The sequence below is a fragment of the Chiloscyllium plagiosum genome, unplaced genomic scaffold (assembly GCF_037043375.1).
Source record: "Chiloscyllium plagiosum isolate Xiang-an unplaced genomic scaffold, Cpla_swu_hap1 HiC_scaffold_16, whole genome shotgun sequence".
Lineage (NCBI taxonomy): Eukaryota > Metazoa > Chordata > Chondrichthyes > Orectolobiformes > Hemiscylliidae > Chiloscyllium > Chiloscyllium plagiosum.
The window spans coordinates 65,438,955-65,466,572 of NW_028270154.1; the positions used below are offsets into that span (position 1 = coordinate 65,438,955).

The following is a 27,618-nucleotide window of genomic DNA, read 5'->3' on the forward strand; positions in this document are numbered from 1 at the left end:
CTGGTGGGGTGAAAAATGAGAACAAGGGGGACGTGATCACTCTGTTGGGAGTGATAGGAAGGAGCAAGGGCAGAAGCACAGTTAATAGTTTGGAAGCAGTTGAGGGCCCTGTCAACCACAGTAGGTGGGAAACCACGGTTATGGAATAAGGAAGCCAAGTCATCAGCGCTGTTCTGGAAGGTGGCATCGTACAAACCGATATGATGTAGGGGAAGGAACTGGGAGAATAGGATTTAATCCTTGCAGGATATGGGGTGGAAAGAGCTGTAGTGAAGGAAGCTATGGGAGTCAGAGGCTTTGTAGTGGATGGTGGTGGACAATTTATTCTCTGAAATGGAGACAGAGAGATCAAGGAAAGGAAGGGAAGTGTTGGAAATGGATGATGTGAAAGTCATAGTGGGGTGGAAATTGGAGGCAGTATGATAAAAAATTTTCAAGGTTGAGGCAGGAGCATGAAGCATCAACGAAACAGTCATCAATGTACCAAAGAAAGAGTTGTGGGAGGGGCCTACTGTAGGACTGGAAAAAGGATAATTCCACATACTTCATAAAGAGGCAGGTATGGGACTGAAGTGGCCATAGCCACTCCTTTGACTTGGCAGAGTGAGATGCATAAAAGTAGAAAATGTTCAGCGAGAGAACAAGTTCAGCCAAGTGGAGGAGAATGGTGGTGGATGGGGATTGTTCAGGTCTCTGTACGAGGAAGAAGCCAAGAGCCCTCAGACCATCTACTAGGGAATGGAAGTATAAAGAGATTGGACATCCATGGTGAACAGAAGACAGTTAGGGCCAGAGAACTGGAAACTGTCAATATGGTGGTGGGCATCAGTGGAATAGTTGATGTAGGTGGGCAGGGTCTGGACAAGTGGAGAGAGGATGGAATCACCTACTTAGCTTGCTTTCTCCACATAGACTCACTGGAATCTCCAGCACTTTTTGTTTTCAGCATGTAACCTCATGACCTGGCAGATTCGTACAGATTCATTCATACCTGGTCCATGCCAGTAGGTGACAAAGAGACGAAGATAGGTGAGGACTTGGAAACAATTATTTTTAAGGAAGAGTTAGTGTTGGGAACCTAATGGAGCTAAGGATAGATACCCCTCTTGGTCCTGATGGAATGCATCCCAGGGTACTAAAAGAATTGGAGGGAGAAATACCAGATGGACTGGTGGTAATTTTCCAAAATTCGCTGGATTCTGGGACAGTCTCAGCAGATTAGAAAATAGCAACTGTGATACCACTGCTTAAAAAGGGAAGTAGACAAAAGGTGGGGAATTAAAGACCAGTGAGTTCTATAATGGGGAAGATGTTTGAGTCTATTATCATGAAAGAAATAGCGCATCTCAAAATAAATTGTCCCATTGTGCAGATGCTGCTTGGGTTCATGAAGGGCAGGTCATGCTTCACAAATCTTTTGGAATTCTATGAAGACATTTCAAGCAAGGTGGACAACGGGGACCCTGTTGATGTGATGTACCTAGATTTCCAAAAGGCTTTTGACAAGGTGCCACACATGAGGCTGCTGCATAAGATACGGATGCATGGTGTTTGGGTAGAGTATTAGCGTGGATAGAGGATTGGTTGGCAGACAGGAAGCAAAGAGTGGAGATAAGTGAGTGCTATTCTGGCTGGCAATCAGTGACTCGTGGTGTGCCTCAGGGATTGGTGTTGGGACCACAATTAGTTCCAATTTATGTAGATGATTTGGAGTTGGGGACCACGTGTACAGTGTCAAAATTTGCCAATGACACTAAGATCAGTGGCAGAGCAAAGTGTGCAGAGGACTGTGAAACTTTGCGGAGGAACATAGATACATTGAGTGATGGGCAAGGGTCTGGCAGATGGAATACAATGTTAGTGAATGTGAAGTCATACATTTTGGTATAAGTAACCGCAAAATAGATAATTACTTGAATGGTAAAATGCTGCTATGCAGAGGGACCTGGGTGTCCTTGTACATGAATCACAGAAGGTTGGTCTGCAGGTACAACAAGTAATTAGGAAAACAAATGGAATTTTGTCCTTCATTGCTAAAGGGGTTGAGTTTAAAAGCAGAGAGGTAATGTTGCAGCTGTAAAAGTAGCTGGTGAGGCCACACCTAGAGTACTGTGTGCAGATTTGGTCTCCTTACTTGAGAAAGGATGTACTGGCACTGGAGGGGGTGCAGAGGAGGTTCACTAGGTTAACTCCAGAGTTGAGGGGGGTTCGCTTATGAGGACAGGCTGAGTAGATTGGAATTATACTCATTACAATTCAGAAGAATGTGGGGGGATCTTATAGAAACATTTAAAGCCATAAAGAAAATCAATAAAATAGAAATAGATTGGATATTTCCACTGGTAGGTGAGATGACGACAAGAGGACGTCAAGATTAGAGGAATCAGGTTTAGAACTGAACTGAGAAGGAACTTCGTCACCCAAAGGGTTATTAATCTATGGAATTCCCTGCCCAAGGAAATAGTTGACGTTACTTCAGTAATCGCTTTTAAAGCTAAGGTTGATACTTTTTTGAAAAATAAAGGAATTAAGGGATAAGGTGAAAGCACAGTAAGTGGAGCTGAGTCCACGAAAAGATTAGTCATGATGGTATTGAGTGGCAGATCAGGCATGAAGGGCTGAACAGCTTACCCTTGCTCCTAGTTCTTATGTTCTATTCCCCATTTAACCTTTACCATCAAGTATCAATGCTAGTTCAATAGAGAGTGCAGGAGGCCATGCCAAAAGCAGCACCAGGAATACCTGAGGTAATGAGGTGTCAACTTGGTGAAGCCACCAAACAGGACCACTTGCACGCCAAACAGCTTAAGCAATAAATGATAGACCAAATTATGTGATCCCATAATCAATGGATCAGATCTGGTATCCTGCAGTCCTACTACATCCAGCCATAAATGGTGGCGAATTAAACAACTCACTGGAGGAGCAGGCTCCACAAATACCCCCATCTTTAATGATGGAAGAGCTCAGCAGGTCAGTGCAAAAGACAAGGCTGAAGCTTTTGCAGCAATCTTTAGCCAGAAGTACCAATTGGATAATCCAACTTGGCCTCCTCCAGAAATACAGATGTCAGTCTGCAGCCAATTCGATTCACCCCACATAATATTAAGAAACAGTTGGACGCACTGACTACTGCAAAAACTCCATGGACCCTGGCAACATTTGGCAACAGTACTGAAGACATATACTCCAGAACGTGCTGCTCCTCTAGCCAAGCATCTCCCAGTACAGTTACAACTCTGGCATCTACCTGGCAATTGGAAAATTGCTCAGGTATGTCCCTTACATAAAAAGCAGGACAAATCCAATGCAGCCAATTACTGCCCCATTAGTCTACTCTTGATCATCAGTAAAATGATGGAAGATGTCATCAACAGTGCTATCAAGTAGCACCTGCTCAGCGACACTTAGTTTGGGTTCCGCCAGCACCACTCAGCTCCTGACCTCATTACAGCCTTGTTCAAACAGGGATAAAGGAACTAAATTCCAGAGGTGAGATGAGAGTGATAGCCCTTGACATCAAAGGTGAAATAATTATTCAGTTTCTCAGCCATTTCCTTATTCCCCACTACTATCTCTCCAGCATCATTTTCTTGTGGCTCTATTTCCACTTTTGCCTCTCTTTTATATATCTAAAGAAATTCTTAGTTATATTACTGGCTAGCTTACCCTTGTATTTAATTTCTCCCTCCTTATTTCTTTTTTTGTTGCCCTCTGTTGATCTTTATAAGTCTCCTAATCTTCTGGTTTCCCACTGCCCTTCACCACATTATATGCTTTCTCTTTGCTTTTATGCTATCCTTGAATTCCCTCGTCAGCCATTGTTTCCTCAGCCTCCCTATATTATGCTTCTCTTTTCTCGGGATGAATCTCTGTTGTGTCTCCTGAATTATTCCCAGAAACTCCTGCTATTATAGTTCCACTGTCTTTCCTGCTAGGCTCCTCTCCCAGTCAATTCTACCCAGCTCCTCCCTCATGCCTCTGTGGTTGCCTTTATTCAGCTATAATACTGTTACCTCTGATTCCATCTTCTCACTCTCAAATTGCAGAGTAAGTTCAATCATATTGCAAAGACTGCCCCATAAGTTTTCTTTCGCCTTAAGCTCCCTTATCAAGTCTGCCTCATTGCATAACATAAATCCAGCATTGTCTGTTCCCTAGTGGGGTCCATCACAAATTTCTCCAAAAAGCCATTTCGTAGACATGCCACAAATTTCTTTTCTTGCAATCCACTACCAACCTAATTTTCCCACTCCGCCTGCATATTGAAAGCCCCCATGATTACTGTAACTTTGCCTTTCGTATTCATCTTTTCTATCTCCTGGTGTATCTTGCACCCCAGTTCCTGACTACTGTTTGGAGGCCATAACTCCACTTATGGTCTTTTTTTACCATTGTGGTTCCTCAATTCTACCCTCACAGATTCTACACCATCTGACCCTACTTTGTTTCTTACCACTGATTTAATTTCATTTCTTACTAATAAGGCAATCCCACCCCTCTGCCCACCTGCCAATCTTTTCGATAGGATGTATATCCTTGAATATTCAGCTCCCAATCCTGATCCCTTTTGCAGCCATGTCTCCATGATGCCCACCACATCATACTTGCCAATTTTGATTTGTGCCACAAGCTCATTTACCTTATTCCTTATACTGTGTGCACTCAGAGATAAAACCTTCAGTCCTGCATTAACTTTCCCTCTTCTCATTGCTTAAAGCTTGATTGCTAACACTTTTCATACACTCAGTTCTATTTCTGTCGGTGCTGGAGATTTTAATTACCTCTCCTGAGTTCTACACTCTTACCTCCTCTTTTAAGTTTGGTTTTCTAATTTCCCCTACAACTGAGCCCTACACCCACCCCCCCCCCACCCCCTCCCACATTTAGTTTAAAGCCTTGTCTATAGCCATAGTTATGCGATTTGCTTGGACTCTCATCCGAGCGCAGTTTAGTTGAAGACCATCCTTCAGAACATGTCCCTTCTTCCCCTGTACTGGTGCCAATGTCCCATGAATTCAAGCCCATTTCTCCCACACCAATCTTTGAGCCACACATTTACCTGCTTAATCTTATCAACTCTGTGCCAGCCCCAACAGGACTTGCCTGGTCCTCAGCTTTCACCCCACTAACCTCCGGATACAGTGCATCATCCTCCGCCATTTTCACCACCTCCAACGGACCCCACTACTAGAGATATATTTTCCTCCCCACCCCTAACTGCATTCCGTAAAGCCCACTCCTTCGCGGCTCTCTTGTCAGGTCCACAGCCCGTCACCAACCCACCCTCCTCTCCCGGCATTTTCCCCTCCCACTGCAAGAATTACAAAACCTCCAACCACATCTCCCCCCTTATCTCTGTCCAAGGTCCCAAATAAGCCTTCCACCTTCATCAGAGATTTGCTTGCACTTCCACAGATATCATTTACTGTATCCATTGCTCCTGATGCAGTTTCCTCTACATTGTGGATACAGGATGCCTACTTGCAGAACGCTTCAGAGAACATCTCCAGCAACCCCACCGCCCTGTGGCCAAACACTTTAACTCCTCCTGCCACTCTGCCAAGGACATGCAGGTGCTGGGCCTCCTCCATCGCCAAACCCTAACCACCCTATGCCTGGAGGAAGAACACCTCATCTTCCGCCTTGGGACCCTCCAACCTCATAGGATTAATGTGGACTTTACCAGTATCCTCATTTCTCGTCCCCCCACCTTATCCCAGGTCCAACCTTCCAACTCAGCACCACCCTCATGATCTGTCCTATCTGTCCATCTTCCTTCCCACCTATCCGCTCCACCCTCCTTTTCGACCCATCACCATTACCTTCATCTACCTATTGTACTTTGAGCTACCTTCCCCCCAGCCCCACCCTCCTCCCATTTACCTCTCTACCCCCTTGGCTCACAGCCTCATTACTGATGAAAGGCTTATGCCCGATTCTCCTGCTCCTCGAATGCTGCCTGACCTGTTTTGCTTTTCCAACAACATATTCTCGACTCTGAATAGATTTGTAATGAAGTAGTCCCTTTTGACTTTCATTCAACAATATTAAGACTGTATCAACTGAATGCACACATTGCTTGGTGTTATGTACTTTTATACATTATATTTTTTGAAATATTTTGGGCACACTCCGCATGGTTTGTGATATTACTTTACATCGTAATCTTTTGAATTTGTTTTCTATTGTATAGTTTTAAGGTCATGAATATTTATTATTTGTTAAAAAGTAACTTATCCCAATATCTATAGCCAGTAGTAAAAAATATACTTGCTAACAGATGGCTTTTAAAACCAAATAGTCACTGATAAGGTGTTTGATTTAATCAGGGATTCTCACCAATTAAGTAAATTGAAGACAGTGACCTCAGAGTATCAGTCATGAGAACATGATGACATGCATCCTGCTATTCTGAAATAATGACTAAGAATATATTGTAAACTATGAGAAAAAGATAATGAATGGAAATAAGCCATGATGAAGAGGACTATGGACTAAAAGGATAAGAGGGTAATGTTCAAGACCAGGTGCTGAGGGGTGCACTAAAGTTTGGGCGCAGCTGCTGTCAAGGCACAGTATGGAAAAACTGCCATATCGGGTCTTTTTTGCCAAAGTATAACAAGGGCCCATTAACTTGTCAGACCCTCTCGGTGTCACAAATGAACATAGTGTCCTGTGTAAGGAGAAAATGCCTTTATTTTGCAATCAAAGCAAAGCTCAAGTGTCAAAATTCTAATATTTAGTTTCTTTTCTCCTGCAAAAACTGCACAGAATGGATTTAGAACATCTGTTTGGAGTTATAGCTGATTTCTGAATAAAGCATACTTTTGAAATAAAAAAATCTATTTCCTTGTTTTAAAACATGTAATAAACTTGTGAAATTTACGAAAACAGACATGCATCTGAAACGGTTCTTGTGATTAATCAGAACCAATCAACCTTTACTGTGGCTGTCTTAACTCAGTCTATGATTGTAGTTGATTTGAATCTCACAATTAGAGTCAATCCCAAAATTTTATACCTACAGAACTGCATGCCTTCAGCGCCTTGAGAATAGCTATGGGGAAGGGTACAAGGGGATCTATTTAAGGTAATCTTGGACAATAAACAAGAACGAATCCGGAAATAATACCTATTCCCCACATTTTGACATAGACATATTTAACTAAAATCTAACTAATGCCATTGCTACTAAGCCAATCGGTCTCTAACATTTCCATTCCAGTTTTGTGGTAATCATCAATATGCATTTCCATTTGATCTCAAGAGGTACTATGGCCAGGAGCAACACCTTCATTTCTGCTCACTCCCTTCCTGATGTTCTCCTGAGAGTCCTATTTCCATGGTAACATTAATTTTTCAGTATCCCCCCACTTTTCCATGAGCTCTGTGACTGCAGACAGCTGTTTCATTGACTCCTCCCTAGACGAGCTTTGTCCTAGTCTTTGGTTCTTGAATTCTTGGTTTCTAATTGGAATTATATTGTCCCCTTATTTTGAAGACGCTTTATGTCTTGGCATCCTGCAGTTTGGCACTGTCTCTTAGTACCCATCAGGTTTGGGGATTATCTCCCTCCTATTTCCAGGTGACTATTCCTGCTCCTATTGTTCTTTCTTGCCTGGTTGTTCCAAATTCATCATATTTTTCTTTTACAGGATCTGAAATGCTTTCATACATTAATGTGTCATTCCTACCATTTCATCCCCTGTCCTTGAAATTAAGGTCCTCCATTTCCTGGATCTCACTACCCCTTTTGACTGATTTCAACCCGGTTCTCCACAGTTCTGAGCTGCAACTGAAGCAAAATGTTCTAGTAACCTCTTTAAGGGGTGAATTTTATCAGGGGACATACTCAGCCTTCTGCAATCCCTTCCACCCCACTCTTATGAACAAGTGCTCATAGCAGCAATACACTGGGGATGGCCTTAAAGAGATTTGAAGGGACAGAAAGTGCTACCCTCAACAGCAACTGGGCAATCCATTTCTGTTCCTGCTCATCACCTACAATCAATGATAGAGCTCTCAATTATCTTAGTCCCTGTAATGTTTATAAATCCTTTACATTTCTATTTCTCCCTTCTCCTCCAAAGTCCTTTCTCTTCTTCCATACCTTTAGTCTCTCACCCCAACTTGTCTGCTTTATTGTTTTTCACATCTGTAAAATACTTTGGAATATCTTCACACATAGAAATGTTGTTTGAATGCCACTTGTTTCGTACAGGTCTATTTAAAGGATAGCTGTCTGAAGGATTCAACAGTTCAAGTTACTCATAAATTTGCATCTGCTGCCATTGGAAGAAGAAAATCTAGAAGGAAAATTATAAAGATGATTACAATTCTGAAAGTCTTTTATAAGGTTGATGAAAGTTAGGAACTTAATAGTTAGACTATTGTTAAGATTTTACCAAAGGGCAAAAGAAGTAGCTGCAGTATAATGTCAGGGAGCTGCAAAGAAAATGCTCCCTGCCTTTGCTGGACCATTTTAACAGCAGGAGGAACAGCCATGACTTGGTCACCCGCTGAACACAAGCCAGAAAGCCTTATAAAGAACCATTTTTGGGGTTTATTAACCAGACCATGAGCAAAAAACAAATGGTATGCAACCTGCCCTCAACTCATGAGAAGGCCATTTACCAGACACAGCCTTCCAGTGACTTCTCAGTATCCACAGGGAGGGTGTATGACCTTTGTTTTCAAGGTCCAAGAAGGGAGCCCTAGGTCACAAAACATGGTTAGCAGCATTGATGCCATTGCTGGAGAGATTTCCCTCTAATTGCTAGGACCACCTACTAGCCAAGACACAGAAAATAATCTGTGGGATTCGATGACCTAGTGATATTATTGTTGATCCAGAAACTCACCGAATGTTCTGGGTGCCCAGGTTCAAATCCTACCGAGGCAGATGGTGGAATTTGAATTCAATATAAATCTGGAATTAAGAATCTAATGATGATCATGAATTGATTGCTGGAAAAACTCATCTGGCTTACTTACTTCCTTTAGGGAAGGAAACTTTGTCTGATTTACATGTGACTCCAGGCCCACAGCAATGTAGTTGACTTTCAACTGCCCTCTAGGCAATTGGGAACAGGCAATAAATGCTGGCCTAGCCAATAACGTTTCCATCTCATGAATGAATAAAAAAAAGAGAACTGAACAGATTAAGCTGTCAGCATGGAGGACCCAATAATGGACGTTTAGCTATTCCTGGTCTGGAACCCACATTTCATTGTAGGAACTTGCCTTGTATTGGCAAAGTTCTAGCCTATGATTATAAAATGGACATTGCAAGTACAAAAAGGGGATCTGAATTGAATTGAGAAAACAATTCACGTAATTGTTACAGAAGAGGCAGAAAATGATAAATCAATCAGTTCCTTTGGAAAAAAGCTGGACAAATATGTAACTCACCTCTTGATTCCCCAAAGCCTGTCCACAGTCTCTAAAATGCAAATCTAGAGTGTGATGAAATACCCTCTGCTGATTTGGAGTAATGCAGTCTCCACAAAACTAAAGACGCTCAACAGTCTCCAGGACAATACAGAGATGAAGGGCTTTTGACCGAAATGTCGATTTTCCTGCTCCTCGGATGCTGCCTGACCTGCTGTGCCTTTCCAGCATGAGTCTGATATAAACTCCAGGACAATACAGCTCAGTGGAGCTCATCCATTATCTTAAATCTTCACTTTGTCCCCCCAACAGTGTATAGTGACTGCTCTGTGTACTTTATACAAGAAGTACCACAACAACTTGTCACATTTCCTATAACAGCACCATCAAGCCAGAAACGTTTAGCATATAGAAAGACAAGGGCAGCAGATCCATTGAACACTACCAAGGGTGATTTGATTGACTTCATTGTTCACAAACCTCTGCCTGGAGTTATTGAGCACATGGTCATCCAGAGGGACTGCTCTAAGATAACACCTAGCTTATATACAAAAAATACATTTGCATGCTGTATGTGGATTTTCCAAACATCTTGTGGCTTATAAAACAGAATTTTTTTGTTCACTTACTTCTTTCTCCATTAATGAGATAACGAGAGTCCAGAGAAAGTATATTCCTGTTAGGGTGAAAGGAAAGGCTGATAGGTATAGGGAATGTTGGGCGACTAAAGAAATTGAGAGTTTGGTTAAGAAAAAGAGGGAAGCATATGTCAGGTATAGACAGGATAGATCGAGTGAATTCTTAGAAGAGTATAAAGACAGTAGGAGGATACTTAAGAGAGATATCAGGAGGGCAGAAAGGGGACATGAAAGAGTTTTGGCAAGTAGAGTTAAGGAGAATCCAAAGGGGTATTATAAATGCATTAAGGACAAAAGGTTAACTAGGGAGAGAATAGGGCCCCTCAAAGATTGGCAAGGCAGCCTTTGTGTGGAGCTGCAGAAAATGGGGGAGATACTAAACGAGTAGTTTTGATAGTATCTACTGTGGAAAAGGACATGGAAGATATAGAATGTGGGGAAATAGATGGTGACATCTTGAAAAATGTCCATATTCCAGAGGAGAAAGTGCTGGATGTCTTGAAACACATAAAAGTGGATAAATCCCCAGGACCTGATCAGGTGTACCCTAGAACTCTGTGGAAAGCTAGGGAAGTGATTGCTGGGCCTCTTGCTGAAATATTTGTATCATTGATAATCACAGCTGAGGTGCCGGAAGACTGGAGGTTGGCGAACATGGTGCCATTGTTCATGAAGGGTGGTAAGGACAAGCCAGGGAACTATAGAAAAGTGAGCCTGACATCAGTGGTGGGCAAGTTGTTGGAGGGAATCCTGAGGGACAGGATGTATATGTATTTGGAAAGATAAGGACTGATTAGGGATAGTCAACATGACTTTATGCATGGGAAATCATTTCTCGCAAACTTGATTGAGTTTTTTGAAGAAATGACAAAGGGGATTGATGAGGGCAGAGTGGTAGACATGATCTATATTGGACTTCAGTAAGGCGTTCGACAAGGTTCCCCATGGGAGACTGATTAGCAAGGTTAGATCGCATGGAATACAGGGAGAACTAGCCATTTGGAAACAGAACTGGCTCAAAGGTAGAAGACAGAGAGTAGTGGTGGAGGGTTATTTCTCAGACTGGAGGCCTGTAACCAGTGGAGTGCCACAAGGATCAGTGCTGGATCCACGACTTTTCATCATTTACATAAATGAATTGGATGTGAGCATAAGAGGTAGAGTTAGTAAGCTTGCAAATGACACCAAAATTGGAGGTGTAGTGGACAGCAAAGAAGGTTACCTCAGATTACAACAGGATCTTGATCAGATGGGCCAATGGGTTGAGAAGTGGCAGATGGAGTTTAATTCAAATAAATGCGAGGTGCTGTATTTTGGGAAAGCAAATATTGGCAGAACTTATACACTTATTGGTAACATCCTAGGAAGTGTTGCTGAACAAAGAGACCTTGGAGTGCAGGTTCATAGCTCCTTGGAAGTGGAGTCGCAGGTAGATAGGATAGTGAAGAAGGCATTTGGTGTGCTTTCTTTTATTGGCCAGAGTATTGAGTACAGGAGTTGGGAAGTCATGCTGTAGCTGTACAGGACATTGATTAGGCCAGTGTTGGAATATAGCAAGCAATTCTGGTCTCCTTCCTATCGGAAAGATGTTGTGAAACTTGAAAGGGCTCAGAAAAGATTTACAAGGATGTTGCCAGGTTTGAAGGATTTGAGCCTGAACAGGCTGGGGCTATTTTCCCTGGAACATCATAGGCTGAGGGGTGACCTTATAGAGGTTTACAAAATCAAGAAGGGCATGGATAGGGTAAATCGGCAAAGTCTTTTCCCTGGGGTGGGGGAGTCCAGAACCAGAGGACATTGGTTTACTGTGAGAGGGGAAAGATATAAAAGAGACTTAAGGGGCAACTTTTTAAGTAGAGGGTGGTATGTATATGGAATGTAACTTTTAAAAGGCATTTGGATAGTTACATGAATTGGAAGGGTTTGAAGGGATATGGGCCGGATGTTGGCAGGTGGGACTAGATTGGGTTGGGATATCTGGTTGACATGGACGGGTTGGACCGAAGGATCTGTTTCTGTGCTATACATATCTATGACTCTATGACTCTAATCTTGCTATCTCAACTATTATATAGTAGAGTCAGTGCCAGTGCAGTCTACTTCAATGAACCCAAATCAAAACAAAACTGATCATTCATTTTGGAGAAGTTTTTTTTAAAAAAAGTTGTTTAATGATTTTCACAGAAAAACATGATGCATCATAAGCTTGCCAGATTTTATGAAGACGAAAAGTCTGTCAGATCGATGTTTAACAACCTTTGTTCATTGTTATTCTCATTTTAAAGCTATATTGAATTGTCCCTCCTGTTCATTCTTGACTCTGATTAAAATGTACAGATGACCTGCCTCTTCTCTCCAGCCTCTACCATTAACAATCAATAGCCAACTACAGGCAATGGTGCGCAAGGTGATTCAATGTCTGTCTATTTCTTTCTGGCCTGGTCTCCATTCATCACTCTCTGTAACAACACACAATATGGCTTCTTGTGAAATTCAAATTGATTTGGTGAAAGGAGGAATTGTGAAAACAAAACATTATGATCTAACACCAGTCGTTCTACAGACATATTTTTCTCAAGTATATCATATTTTGGTCATCTGCAAAAGTCCTTGTTTCAACCCAATTCTCCAATAATGTCCATTTCCAATTTTCTAGGGGACACTCTTTATTCAACATGGCCTTTAATACATAGACTGAAATATAGACTAAATCACTGACCTAATACAAACAAAACACTTTAGTTCAAATGCAAACTATGCATTGTAGGCAATAAGCATCTTCCTGAGGATATAAGGCTTCCATGGTAATATACATCTGAAATAATAAATAAGTACACATATCGAACTGAGAATAAAACGTTTATGTAGGAATTATATTACGTGTATTTATACCACTGTAAACAATATAACATACAGCAACACAGCATTATCACAAGTCATTACAAATGGAAATGTTGGCTTTTGTTAAATATCTGTTATATCATGACTCTGAACATTCTGTTGAAATTCTTCCGCTATTGCTTGTTGTCCAAAATTCATGTTTTGCGTTGAAAGTGTAGTTGAAGTAGCACAGACTCCGTACTCTCCATTGATTATATTTCTGGGTGAATCATATTGTTCTTTTGGTCCATTGGCCTGCAAGGAAGAATGGCCAAAGGTAGGGAACAGCCTCCAGTCCCTAAGGTTCCACATCTCTAAGCTCTGTGCCTTACCCTTATCACTGAAGCAGGGATTGGAATTCAATGATGACCTTCTGTCATTGCCATTGAAAATAACAGAGCCACCATCCACTGAGTCTTTCCTTTGCTGATCAAGAGAATTAATCTTCCAGTTGTAATTGTAAACCCTCCAAGCTGGTCGCCTCCTGCGATGACACTGGCATTTCAGAATCCGGATAAAAGCACGTTTAAATTCTTTACTATTACAAGAGTAAATAATAGGGTTTACGCAACTGTTCGAGTAACCCAGCCAAAATACTACTTTGAAGACAGTTTCAGTTGGCCTCAAGGACGGAAAGAATGAACCTACAAGAAAAAAAGTAGATAGAAGTTATATTCCCATAATAGTAAATAAGCAAATTAATAATTAATACTGGATAGTCAACTTTTAAAGTTAAACTAGAGTTATATAGCACTTAAGTTGCAACCTGAAATTGCATTCCCTTTTTAGCTTACTTACTTTTCTCATCATGAAATTTGTTAAATGTATTCATCTTTGATATTCATGAGTTGAAACATTTTGTGTTCTGCATTAATTTTGTCCTATCTTAGGGTGGGGACTTACAAATCTCTTTAAACATCCAAAGGTAAATAGAGTCATAGAGTGATAGAAATGTACAGCACAGAAACAGACCCTTCAGTCCAACTTGTCCATGCCGACCAGATATCCTAAATTAATCTAGTCTCATTTGCCACTCTTGGCCCATATCCCTGTAAACCCTTCCTATTCATATACCCATCCAGATGTCCTTTAAATGTTGTAATTGTATTAGCCTCCACCACTTCCTCTGGCAACTCACTCCATACACGCACCATTCTTTGTGTGAAAAATCTGCCCCTTAGGTCCCTTTTAAATCTTTCCCCTCACCCTAAACTTATGACCTGTAGTTCTGGACTCCTCCAACCCATGTCCTTCATGATTTTATAAACCTCTATAACGTCACTCCTCAGCTTCTGATGCTCCAGGAAAAACAGCCCCAGCCTATTCAGCCTCTGCCTATATCGCAAACCCTCCAATCCTGGCACCATGCTTGTAAATCTTTTCTGAACCCTTTTAAGTTTCCTAACGGAGGAAGACAGACTTTCATTCCTAATGAAGGACTTTTGCCTGAAACATCGATCCTCCTGCTCCTCGGATGCTGCCTGACCTGCTGTGCTTTTCCAGCACCACACTCTCAACTCTGATCTCCAACATCTGCAGTCCTCACTTTCTCCCAGACCAGACTTGCACACAATATTCCAAAAGCGGCCTAACCAATGTCCTGTACAGCTGCAACATGACCTCCCAATTCCTATACTCAATGTTCTGACCAATAAAGGAAAGTATACCAAATGCCTTCGTCACTATCCTATCTACTTGAGACACCATTTCAAGGAACTATGAACCTGTACTCCAAGATCTCCTTGTTCAGCAACAGTCCCAGGACCTTATCATTAAGTATATAAATCCTGCTCAGATTTGCCTTTCCAAAATGCAGCACCTCACATTTATCTAAATTAAAATCCATCCGACACTTCTCAGCCCATTGGCCCATCTGATCAAGATCCAGGTTGTACTCTGAGGTAACCTTCTTTGCTTTCCACTACACCTCCAATTTTGGTGTCATCTGCAAACTTACTAACTATACTTCCTATGTTCATATTCAAATCATTTATATTAATGATGAAAAGCAGTGGACCCAGCAATGATCCTTGTGACACATCACTGGTCACAGGCCTCCAGTCTGAAAAGCAACCATTCATTACCAAATTCTGTCTTCAAGCCAGTTCTGTAACCAAATAGCTAGTTCTCCCTGTATTCCATGTGATCTAACCTTGTTAACCAGTCGAATCTTGTCGAATACCTTACTGAAATCCATATAGACCATGTCCACTGCTCTGACCTCATAAATCCTCTTTGTTACCTTTTCAAAAAGCTCAATCAAGTTTGTGAGACATGGTTTCCCACATACAAAGCCATGTTGACTATCTCTAATCAGTCCTTCCCTTTCCAAATACATGTAAATGCTGTCTCTCAGGATTCCCTGAGGGGAATGCTTTGAAACTTTCTATATCTGACTCTTGTTGATGGTAAGAACATGTTTTTGCAGTGGGAACATGTATCTGTTGTACTTGTAGGTGGCATGGTAATGGGCATTTACAGTGTTAAATAACTGTCAAAGTAATGAAAAGCTGGTATGATGCTTTGGGTCTGGGAATCAGCCTTGCAATTTGAGATTAGAGCCATTAGGTGTCAGCACATATATATATGTGAGTGTATAATTGAGACTGTGATTATCATTTACCATTAACATAGAGCTGAAAAAATAATATTACAAAAAGAAATGAAATCTAAATATGCGTGGCTGAAATGAGTCTCTATTCAGTAACATTATTTAAAAGCTGATCTGTTTATTAATCAGCTCTGATAATTTCACCCTGTGACATTTTCCATAGTTGGTCAGCCTGAAACTCAGCAATCTTCCAGGCCAAGTATACTCACCTGGCAGGGGCCAAAGACTAGATTTGCTGTGGAAATTATTGATTGAAGATCCCTCTTTACCAAAAATATGGTCACAAAGAAATGGTTTTGGGCCATTCTTCATCATAACTGTTTGGAGATTCCTCTCCCATTTCTCATGTGAGATCTTACTATGGAAAATCAGCTCCTCCTACTGATCCCACTCTCCTGAATCATGCCAATTTTAATATTGCATTCACTGAAAGGTGTAATTTAGGATCCTGAGAATTGCTTATCCCTGAGTTGGCCACCAAAAATTTTCATGAATTTTAGTTTTCCTGAACATCACTACTCCAACTTCCCCAGCTTTGCCAGCCCACCCCCAAACACATTACCATCTCAATTATAACCTGAATTAGCATGAAATTTGTTCATGCTTATCAAAACATATACCTTTCTAATCAGTAGAGATAATGAAATATGCAAAATAGCTCACTGACTGACATGTAAAATCAAACCAAGGAGCCTCAGAACCATATGCTTCACGACTTTCATAATTTGATTACATTCCATACCCAATCACTCACAAAGAAACTTTAAGATTGACAACAAAGACTGGCAGCACGGTGGCACAGTGGTTAGCACTGCTGCCTCACAGCGCCAGAGACCCAGGTTCAATTCCCGCCTCAGGCGACTGACTGTGTGGAGTTTGCACATTCTCCCCGTGTCTGCGTGGGTTTCCTCCGGATGCTCCGGTTTCCTCCCACAGTCCAAAGATGTGCAGGTCAGGTGAATTGGCTATGCTAAATTGTCCGTAGTGTTAGGTAAGGGGTATATGTAGGGGTATGGGTGGTTTGCGGCTCGGTGTGAGCTTGTTGGGCCGAAGGGCCTGTTTCCACACTGTAAAGTAATCTAATCTAATCTGCAGTCTGACACAAATCAAAGATTTTCCATTCAGTAATGTTGGAGCTTGACATATGAAGTTATGTGATAACATCAGTGTTAAAATTACCCACTGACTGTCATACTGAATATGTACGCTAAAACAGGATTTTAAAAAATGTATGGTGCCTCTGTATTGTTTTTAGGTGTACTCAGAATGTATGTCTAAAGGAGCTATTGCACCACAATTTAAAGCTGACATTTATGCTGCACATTGAATTTTGAGAAAAACGTATGCTGAGATAAATTAGATTTCGCGTTTAGTCCACTGATTTGTCCTTGAGTTTATTGTAAATGCCTTGTGTTTATGCTGACAGCTGGTTGCTGTGTTCTGTTGGAATTTGGAGCAGCTGTTTACAGTCACAATGTATCCAAATAATAGCATAGAGAGCAGCACAAAAGCATGTAGGCAATCAAAATGAAAGTCAAGTGGAAATTGTTAAACAATGCAATTGTAATCTCTGGTTTCACGTGAGTTAAATGCTGTTAGAATATTAGATTTTGAAGATAATGCATCCAGAAATAGATGGGTGAGGGAATCAAATCTTCTATCAGGATTCATTAGTGGTCAACTTTAATTCATAGCTCTGCCCTTGTATTGGTTAACACATAAGCATTTCAAATAATGTAACAATAAATTTTAAACATGATCATCTGTGACTGGATGACTGCATGATGCCATATACTCGATTTCCTTGATTGGTCCAGTCAATTCAGGCATATTTAAAATGTAATAATTTCCAGTGGAGGGTGCTATTGCTTCAAATAGCCAGATCTCTTAAATTATCAGTGAGCTACAGCTATCGGAAACAATACTGTACCCATTTCTGATACTGATGCCTTTAGTTATTCCCTATAAGGAGATCTACTGACATGATATGTCTGTATGTTCTTATGCTTTGCACCATCTTCACACAATCACTGCAGATTGTTTGTAATTGTTCTGCGGCTTCAGTCAAATCGATCAACTCCTCTTTATGCTGATTTCTACCTTGTCTTCTGGAAGAGATCTCTGCAGCTTTTTAGCTCTGATCAAATAGCCAAATACTGACATTTCTTTTCTCAGTGTGATGTTTTAAAAGTTATTTTTGTGCTTGCATTTTTGAGTAATTTTTAATTTGTGTTGTGTTTGTATGTGTAACTTTTAGCATACATCATAACATTTATATTTCAAAAGCGTCTGCTTTCTTTATAGATCCTTACGTTAAATCCTAATGAATAGGATTTACATGTACTTGGATATGTACATGTACATTCCTGAAGAAGGGCTTATGCCCGAAACGTCGATTCTCCTGCTCCTTGGATGCTGCCTGACCTGCTGCGCTTTTCCAGCAACACATTCTTCAGCTCTGATCTCCAGAATCTGCAGTCCTCACTTTCTCCTATGTACTTGGATAGGCAAGGACTGATTAGAGGTAGTTAACATGGCTTTGTGCATGGGAAATCATGTCTCACAAACTTGATTGAGTTTCTTAAAGAAACAATGAAGAGGATTGATGAGTGCATGTGGATGTTATCTATATGGACTTCAATGAGGATTCGACAAGGTAGACTGATTAGCAAGATTAGATAACATGGAATACAGGGAGAACTAGCTATTTGGTTACAGAACTGGCTCAAAAGTAGAAGATAGAAGGTGGTAATGAAAGGTTGCTTTTCAGACTGGAGGCCTGTGGCCGGTGGTGTGCCTCAAGGATTGGTGCTGGGTCCACTGCTTTTTGTCATTTATATAAATGATTTGAATGTGAACATAGGAGGTATAGCTAGTAAGTTTGCAGTTGACACCAAAATTGGAGGTGTAGTGGACAGTGAAGAAGGTTACCTCAGAGTACAAAGGGATCTTGATCAGGTGAGCTAATGGGTTGAGGAGTGGCAGATGGATTTTAATTTAGAAAAATTTTGGAAAGGCAAATCTGGACAAGACTTATATACTTAATGGTAAGGTCCTGGGGAGTGTTGCTGAACAAAGAGACTTTGGAGTGCAGGTTCATAGTTCCTTAAAATGGAGTATCAGGTAGATAGGATAGTGAAGAAGGCATTTGGTATGCTTTCATTTATTGGTCAGAACATTGAGTATAGGAGTTGGGAGGTAATGTTGCAGCTATATAGGACATTAGTTAGGCTACTTTTGGAACATTGTGCCCAATTCTGGTCTCCCTCCTATATGAAGGATGTTGTGAAACTTGAAAGGGTTCAGAAAAGATTTGCAAGGATTTTGCAAGGGTTTTGCAAGGGTTAGAGATGCTGAATAAGCTGTTTTCCCTGGAGCGTCAGAGGCTGAGGGGTGACCTTATAGAAGTTTATAAAATCATGTTGGGCATGGATAGGTTAAATAGACAAGGTCTCTTCCCTGGCATGGGGGAGTCCGGAACTAGAGGGCATAGGTTTAGGGTGAGAGTGGAAAGACTTATAAGGGACCAAAGGGGCAACGTTTTCATGCAAAGGGTGGTGCGTGTATGGAATGAGCTGCCAGAGGAAGTGAATGAGGCTGGTACAATACAATATTTAAAAGATATCTCGATGGGTATATGAATAGGAAGGGCCAAGGATATGGGCCAAGTGCTGGCAAATGGGACTAGATTAATTTAGGTATCTGGTTGGCATGGATGAGTTGGATCAAAGGGTCTGTTTCTGTGCTGTACACCTCTAAAACTCTTTGACAAAGTGTCAGTTAGACTCGAAACGTCAGCTCTTTTCTCTCCTTACAGATGCTGCTAGACCTGCTGAGATTTTCCAGCATTTTCTCTTTTGGGTTCTAAAACTCTATGACTCTATCTTTATTTTTTGTTCAGGTTTCTGAGGCATACAGAATGTATAGAGATAGAATGTAAAATGTTTTGTGGTTATATCCCTTGTTGTTTGTTTGAGTTTTCTTGTTAGCACTATTTATTTTCATAAAATTACTATCGGTTATCTCTATCCTTTTTCTAACTTCTGTATTACATCTATCACTTCCTGTAATTACATGTCATACATATGATGTCGAGCATGAACACTACCAACTGCTAGCTCAAAGTGGAGAGAATCTCCAAGAAGATCGCACACATCAACTAGCTCCTTGATGAAGGAGCAGCTTGTACTACCTGTTAGATGATAACCTGGAGAAAATGATGACTGTAACCTGGTGTAACTATGTGCTAGATAGACTAAGTTTTTGACTTGTTTCAGTGTGATGCCATCCACTTTAATCTTCATTCTATTTTTGTCTAATGCACTTTTCCTGACTACCATTAATTTGGCTTACTGGTGTTGATTCTCAACCCATATGCAAAACTTTTAAGTTTTACTTGATCTGTGACATATCAGACCTGTGCCACCTACAGCATTATGGCAAGGTTACCTATTATTATTTTGAAGTCACATACTAATGTTTTAACTACTGCTATGATATTTCATTTCTGTGAGGATATTATGCACTAAGAACAAAATATTGAACCTTTGGAGGAATAATCATAAAATTATTGAATTGTTTGGCAGAGGAGGCTAGTTAGCTCATTTTCCAATACTGGCTCTCTGAAAGAGTTGTCCAAATAGTTCAACTCTGCTGTTCTCTCCCCATAGTTCTGCAAATCTTTATATATATATATATAATATATATATTCAGTTTTCTTTTAAAACTTTCTTTTAATTTCTTTATACATACATAAAACCCTGGCATACTGTTCTATATTTGTAAGATCCACCCTACTATCCTTTTTTGACACCATCACCTTGATAACTTGTTATGATCTCTCTACCTTCATTAGTTTGTACAGATTTGGATTACTTGCTACTTTGATTACAGGAGGTCTGCAGATGCTGGAGATCAGAGCTGAAAATGTGTTGCTGGAACAGCGCAGCAGGTCAGGCAGCATCCAGGGAACAGGAGAATCGACGTTTCGGGCATAAGCCCTTCTTCAGGAGAAGGGCTTATGCCCGAAACATCGATTCTCCTGTTTCCTGGATGCTGCCTGACCTGCTGCGCTGTTCCAGCAACACATTTTCAGCTACTTTGATTACACCCTTGGAATGCGACTGTTACACGTATCTTGTTATTCCAGCCATTTGGTTTGTCTTCAGCACCATCTTATTTTAAATATTTTGTAATCATCTCTATGCCTCAATTCATGTGACCATAGGTCATCCCATCACTTGCTATTCAGCTGTTGATACTTTACTCACACCATCTGACACTTTCGGTCACCTGCAGAGACTTGTTATTAAGCCTGTACACTCCACTCACACCATTCATATGATCTTCTGATCTCTCTGCCTATATATGCTGTGCCTGTATGCTTCTCTTTACCTGACAAACAGGCAGTCCTCCAAAAGCTTGTGGTTTCAAATAAACTTGTTGAACTTTAACTTGGTGTCGTGTGACTTCTGACCTACAATTCTTCCATATGATCTAGCTACTTGCTACATTAAAACTCTCCTCATCTTGCCTCTGATTATTTTATCAATTATTTAAATCTATGTCATCTTATTATCAATTCTCTTGCCAATGGAAAGAGTTCCTTCCTGTTCACTCTACTGAAAGTGTTCATAACTTTATAATTTAAAACATCTTTATTAAATCTCCCTATAACTCTTTATGTTTTGAGAGAACAATCTCAGTTTCTCAAGTCTCTCCCTATAACTGCTATCCATCATCTCAAGTACCAGTCTAGTAAACTTAACCTGCACCATCTCTAAGGCCTAATGTTGAACAGAGGCACAACATTTTGTTCAAGATTACTAACACATGGAATGTCCAATCTCAGATTCATTGCCAACATCATTGGAGTTATTACTATTTATTAGTCCAAACTCAGTTGAGGACAAGAGGAACAGAGAGAATTGTGCAAATCATGGCATGGGTTGGGATATCTTTCCATCATAAAGCAAAAAGGTAAATGAGATACAAGGGACTTGTATTTCAAATTAAAGTATGTCAAAACAAAGTTTTCACGTCTTGTTAACCTTTTCCAAAATTTCCAGACTGCATGCTCTCAAATCATAGTATTAAATTACAATACTAATATCAAACATTGGTTGGAAAAATGTTGTAATTTCCAGCAACATGTATTACATCTTTGCAATAATTTAGAAACTGAACAAAAATAAACAGATATTAGACAATGTGATTAATTGTAAGATAAAACATATAATCAAATGAGAACAAACAGCTACCATACAAGCAAATGCCAGGCAACAGGAGGAGGAACAACAGATCCAACAGGAAAGAGGCAATTATGGTTCTGGGCGCTCATTTAATGAACCTAGTAATGGAAATGTGCCAAATCTTCATTCACAATGGGTATCTACTTGCACGGAATTATTCATAATTTTGGTTTTTAAATGAGACACTTAAATGATCTGAACAGTAACTAAATCAGAACATTTGAAAATTAATTGTGTGCCTGTTATCTTTGTGTGAACAGAAGTAAGACAATGAAAAGCATCCAAAGAAACTTAAAACAGAACTGTTTTACCACCACATTTTCCATTTTTGACATGTACAGCAGCTATTTGCCGACTTTGTAATTCACGCCTTCACTGACACTCAGCAGCCTAGGTAGATTGACTCAAGATGTTATTGATTGTCGAGATAGCGAATTGACACTGCGCAAAAGACAATGCACAGGAAAGCCAAATAATGAGGTACTGCAAATGGATAATGAAACTCTGATTTGGAACATCAGTATGTATTTGAATATTGAATGCTAGTGTCAAGGGTTCTGAAAAGAAAAGCAAATTGAAGAGGGCAGAGAAGCAAATGAAATGTAAAGACTCTTCAGAAGATTTGTAACTGGTAGAACAGAGGAATTCAAAATAATTACAATGAGAGAAGATTATAGGTGAAATTTAAAAAACTAAAAGTTGATAAATTTCTAAAAACGTGCTGGCTTACATCCTAAAAATATAGCTGAAGAGGTATTGAATACTCTGGTTTTGATTTTCTATAATTCCATAGTTTTAGGAATGACTCCAGTAGGTTGGAAGAAAGTAAATGTAATGCTGCTAATTGAGAAAGAATCAGAAGTCACATGACACCAGATTATGTTTATTTGAAATCACAGGTTTATTTGAAATCACAAACTTTCGGAGCGCTGCTCCTTCGTCATGTGGAGTGAAGAGAAGCACATAGGCACATAATTTATTTAGCTAAAGAGATCAAAAGATCATACAAATGGTGTGAGTGGAGTGTTGACAGGCTGAATAATAAGTCTCTGCAGGTAACAAAAAGTGCCTGTTTCAAGAGGGCCAACATCATCCCTGTGCCTAAGAAGGCTCATGAGCATGTCTCAATGACTACCGCCCAGTGGCCTTAACTTTGGTAAGTACTTTGAAAGTACTTTGAAAGACTGGTCATGGCATTAATCAAATCCAGCCTCTCCACTACTCTTGACCCACTCCAATTTGCCTATCGGACTAACAGATCAACGTCAGATGCCATATCACTTGCCCTTCACTCCTCCCTAGAACATCTTGACAACAAGAACAGCGATGTAAGAATCCTACTTATTGACTACAATTCAGCCTTCAACACTATTATCCCCTCGAAACTGATTAATAAGCTTAGTGATCTCGGACTAAGCCCTTACTCTCTGCAACTAGATCCTCAGTTTCCTGACCCACAGGCCACAATCAGTGAAGATTGGGGACAACATTTCATCCTCACTAACACTCAACACTGGACCCTCCCAGGGGTGCGTACACAGCGCCCTCCTGTATTCACTGTATATTCATGACTGCGTCACCAAATACCAGACTAATTCCATTTACAAGTTCTCTGATGACACCAACATAAATGGTCGAATCTCAGATGGCGACGAAACAGACTACAGATGGGAGGTGGAAGACCTGGGAAAATGGTGCACTCAATGCTGGCAAAACTAAGGAACTCCTTTTTGATTTTTGGCAGGATGTTATTCATGCTCTCCTACACATTAACAGCACAGAGGTGGAACGAGTGGAGACTGTTAAGCTCCTGGGAGCGGTCATCCACAACAAGCTTTCTTGGACTCTTTATGCGGATGCACTGGTTACAAAATCCCAACAATGCTTCTTCTTCCTCAGGCAGCTGAGGAAATTTGGCATGATGACAGATACTCTTGCCAACTTTTATAGGTGCACCATCAGGATTTTCTGTCTGGATGTATCACTATCTGGTATAGCAACTGTACCATTCAAGATCAGACACGGTTACAGAGAGTGGTGAACTTGTCCTGAACAATCACAAAGGCCAACCTCCCATCTATAGACTTTGTCTACCAGGTCCATTGTCAAGGGAAGGTCGCCAACAATCTCAAAGACCATCCCACCCTGGCAATGTTTTTCTACAGCCTCTACCATCAGGGAGAAGGTACAGAAGCCTAAACACATGCACCAGCTAGTTTCAAAACAATCTCTACCCTCTTGTTGTTAGAATACTGAATGGACTCACAAACTCTTAACATTCACCTGTACCTGTGTTTTTGTTTTTGCTGCTGTTCCCTTTTATTTACTTATTTATGCTACTTAACGCTGTGATCTGCCTGTATTGTTCGCAAGACAAAGCTTTTCACTGTGCCTCGGTACAAGTGACAATAAATTCAATTCAATTCAATTTAGTGTCAGTGTGAATAAAGTGTAGTGCTGACTAGCAAGTGTAGTGATGATGCATAATCTGATTAATTGAGGCAGAGAGATACTTATAAAACATTAAAAAAAGGTGGTGCTGGATGTAAACTGAACAGCTGGAATAACATGATAGGTACATGCCATTGGTCTAACCATTTGAGAAAGGAGGGAGAGATAAAACAGAAGTACAGGTCATTTTAATCTATATCGATCATTTTAAAATATTAGAATATATGGATGTAGGTTTGCTTGCTGAGCTGGAAGGTTCATTTCCAGACGTTATGTCACCCTACTAGGTAACATCTTCAGTGGGCCTCAGGGCAAAGCACTGCTGATAATTCCTGTTTTCTATTTATATGTTTGGGTTTCTTTGGTTGGTGATGTCATTTCCTGTAGTGACATCATTTTCTGTTCTTTTTCTTAGGGGGTGGTAGATTGGGACTGACTCGATTTGTTTGTTGATAGAGATCTGGTTGGAATGCCATGCTTCTAGGAATTCTCATGCATGTCTCTGATTGACTTGTCCTCAGATGGATTTGCTGTGCCAGTTGAAGTGGTGTCCTTCCTTATCTGTATGTAAGGATACTAGGCTCTCACTGTCCACCCAATCTGATTATCTTGTAAGCCTTAATTAAGTCATTTGTCAACCTTCTTCTCTCTGACGAAAACAGTCTCAAGTCTCTCAACCTTTCTTTGTAAGACTTTCCCTACATACTAGGCAACATCCTTATAAATTTCCTCTGAACCCTTTCCAAAGCTTCCACATCTTTCCTATAATATGGTGACCAGAACCGTATGCAATATTCCACGTGTGGCTGCACCAAAGTTTTGTACAGCTGTGGCATGACCTCATGGTTCCAAATCCCAAACCCTCTACCAATAATAGCTAACACATCATATGCCTTCTTAACAGCTCTATTAACCTGGGTGGCAACTTTGAGGGATCTATGTACATGAATGCTGAGGTCTCTCTTCTCTGCTTACCAAAAATCTTACCATTAGCCCAGTACGCTGCATCTCTGTTACTCCTTCCAAAGTGAATCACCTCACACTTTTCTGCATTACATTTCATTTGCCACCTCTCAGCCCAGCTCTGCAGTTTATCTATAACCCTCTGTAACCCACAACATCCTTCGGCACCATCCACAACTGTACCGATCTAAGTGTGAGCTGCAAATTTACTAACCCATCCTTTTACATCCTCATCCAAGTAGTTTAAAGAAATAACAAACAGCAGTGAACACAAAACAGATCCTTGCAATACACCACTAGTAGCTGGACTCCAGGATGAACATTTCCCATCAAACACCACCCTCTGGCTTCTTTCAGCCAGACAATCTCTGATCCAAACCATTAAATCGCCCTCAATCTCATGCTTCTATATTTTGTACAGTAACCTACCATGGGGAACCTTATCAAATGCCTTACTGAAATCCATATACACCACATCAATGGCTTTATCCTCATCCACCTGTTTGGTCACCTTCTCAAAGTACTCAATAACGTTTGTGAGGCCAACCAACCGTTCGCAAAACCGTGCTGACTATTCTTAATCAACTAATTCTTATTGAAATGATTATAAATCTTATTTCTTACAACCTTTTCCAACACTTTACCCACAACAGAGTAAGACTCACTGGTCTATAATTACCAGTATTGTCTCTACTCCCCCTCTTGAACAAGGGAACAACATTTGCTAACCTCCGGTCTTCTAGTGCTATTCCTGCAGACAATGATGACATAAAGATCAAAGCCAAAAGGCTCAGTATCTCCTCCCTGGCTTCCCAGAGAATTCTAGCTTCCAGCCAAGGGGATTTATCTATTTTCACACTTTCCAGAATTTCTAACACCTCCTCCTTGTGAACTTCAATCCCATCTTGTCTAATAGTCTGTGATTTGGAACATGAACTGCAAAGATTCACAACTGAAGATTTTTCACTTGAGTGAAACATAAAAATGCAAATAGCACTCCAGAAATTCACTGCCATCCAGGACAAAGCAGTGTCCATGATTGGTACCCAAGCATATACTTAAAAATTAACTTTCTTCATCACTGATTCATCACAGTTATACACCTTTACTCATGTTTGCACATAGTTATTCTAACTTTGTCAGTGCAACAGATAGTCATAGAGTCATAGAGATGTGCAGCATGGAAACAGACCCTTCGATCCAAATCGTCCATGCCGATCAGATATCCCAACCCAATCTAGTCACACCCGCCAGCACCCAGCCCATATCCCTCCAAACCCTTCCTATTCATATACCCTTCCAGATACCTTTTAAATGTTGCAATTGCATGAGCCTCCACCATTTCCTCTGGCAGCTCATTCCATACCCGTATCACCCTCTGTGTAAAAAAGCTGTCCCTTAAATCTCTATTATATCTTTCCCCTCTCACCCGAAACCTATACCTTCTAGTTCTGGACTCCCCCACCCCAGGGAAAAGGCTTTGTTTATTTATCCTAACGATGCTCCTCATGATTTTATAAATCTCTATATGGTCATCCCTCAGCCTCTGACACTCCAGTAAAGGAAAGCATATTAAACACCTTCTTCACTCTACCTTCAAAGAGCTATGAACCTACACTCCCAGGTCTCTTTGTTCAGCAACACTCCCTAGAAACTTACCATTAAGTGTGTAAGTCCTGCTCTGATTTGCGTTCCTAAATTGCAGCACATCACATTTATCTAAATTAAACTCCATCTGCCACTGCTCAGCTCATTTGCCCATCTGATCAAGATCCTGTTTTCCTCTGGTGTATCCTTCTTTGCTGTCCACTACCCTTCCAATTTGATGCCATCCGCAAACTTACTACTCTCTTATGCTCACATCCAAATAATTTGTAAATGACGAAAAGTAATGGACCCAGCACCCATCGTTGTGGCACTCCACTAGTCACAGGCCTCCAGTCTGAAAGGCAATCTTCCACCACCACCCTCTGTCTTCTACCTTTGAGCCAGTTCTGTATCCAAGTGGCTAGTTCTCCTCGTATTCCATGAGATCTAACTTTGTTAACAAGTCTCTCATGGGGAACCTTGTCGAATGCCTTACTGAAGTCTATATAGATCATGTCCACCGCTCTGCCCTCATCAATCCTCTTTGTTACTTCTTCAAAAACCTCAATCAAGTTTGTGAGACATGATTTCCCACACACAAAGCCATGTTGACTATATCTAATCAGTCCTTGCCTTTCCAAATACATGTACATATTGTCCCTCAGAATTCCCTCAACAGCTTGCCCAACACTGACATCAAGCTCGCTGGTCTATAATTCCTTGGCTTGACTTTACCACCTTTCTTAAACAGTGGCACCACATTAGCCAACCTCCAGTCTTCCAGCACCTCACCTGTGACTATCAATGATACAAATATATCAGCAAAAGACCCAGCAATCACTTC

At 40.7% G+C, this 27,618-nt stretch overlaps 1 protein-coding gene across 1 annotated transcript in view; it reads right to left on the minus strand.

Annotated features, from left to right (window-relative positions):
• Window positions 1-12,874: 12,874 nt before the first annotated feature.
• Window positions 12,875-27,618, minus strand: part of LOC122556761 (alpha-1A adrenergic receptor-like) — a 30,611-nt gene continuing 15,867 nt past the window's right edge. Inside the window, exon 2 of the mRNA XM_043703888.2 lies at window positions 12,875-13,555. Within this exon, the coding sequence (XP_043559823.1) occupies window positions 12,996-13,555 (560 nt within the window). The 3' untranslated portion in view covers window positions 12,875-12,995. The remainder of the gene's footprint in view (window positions 13,556-27,618) is intronic.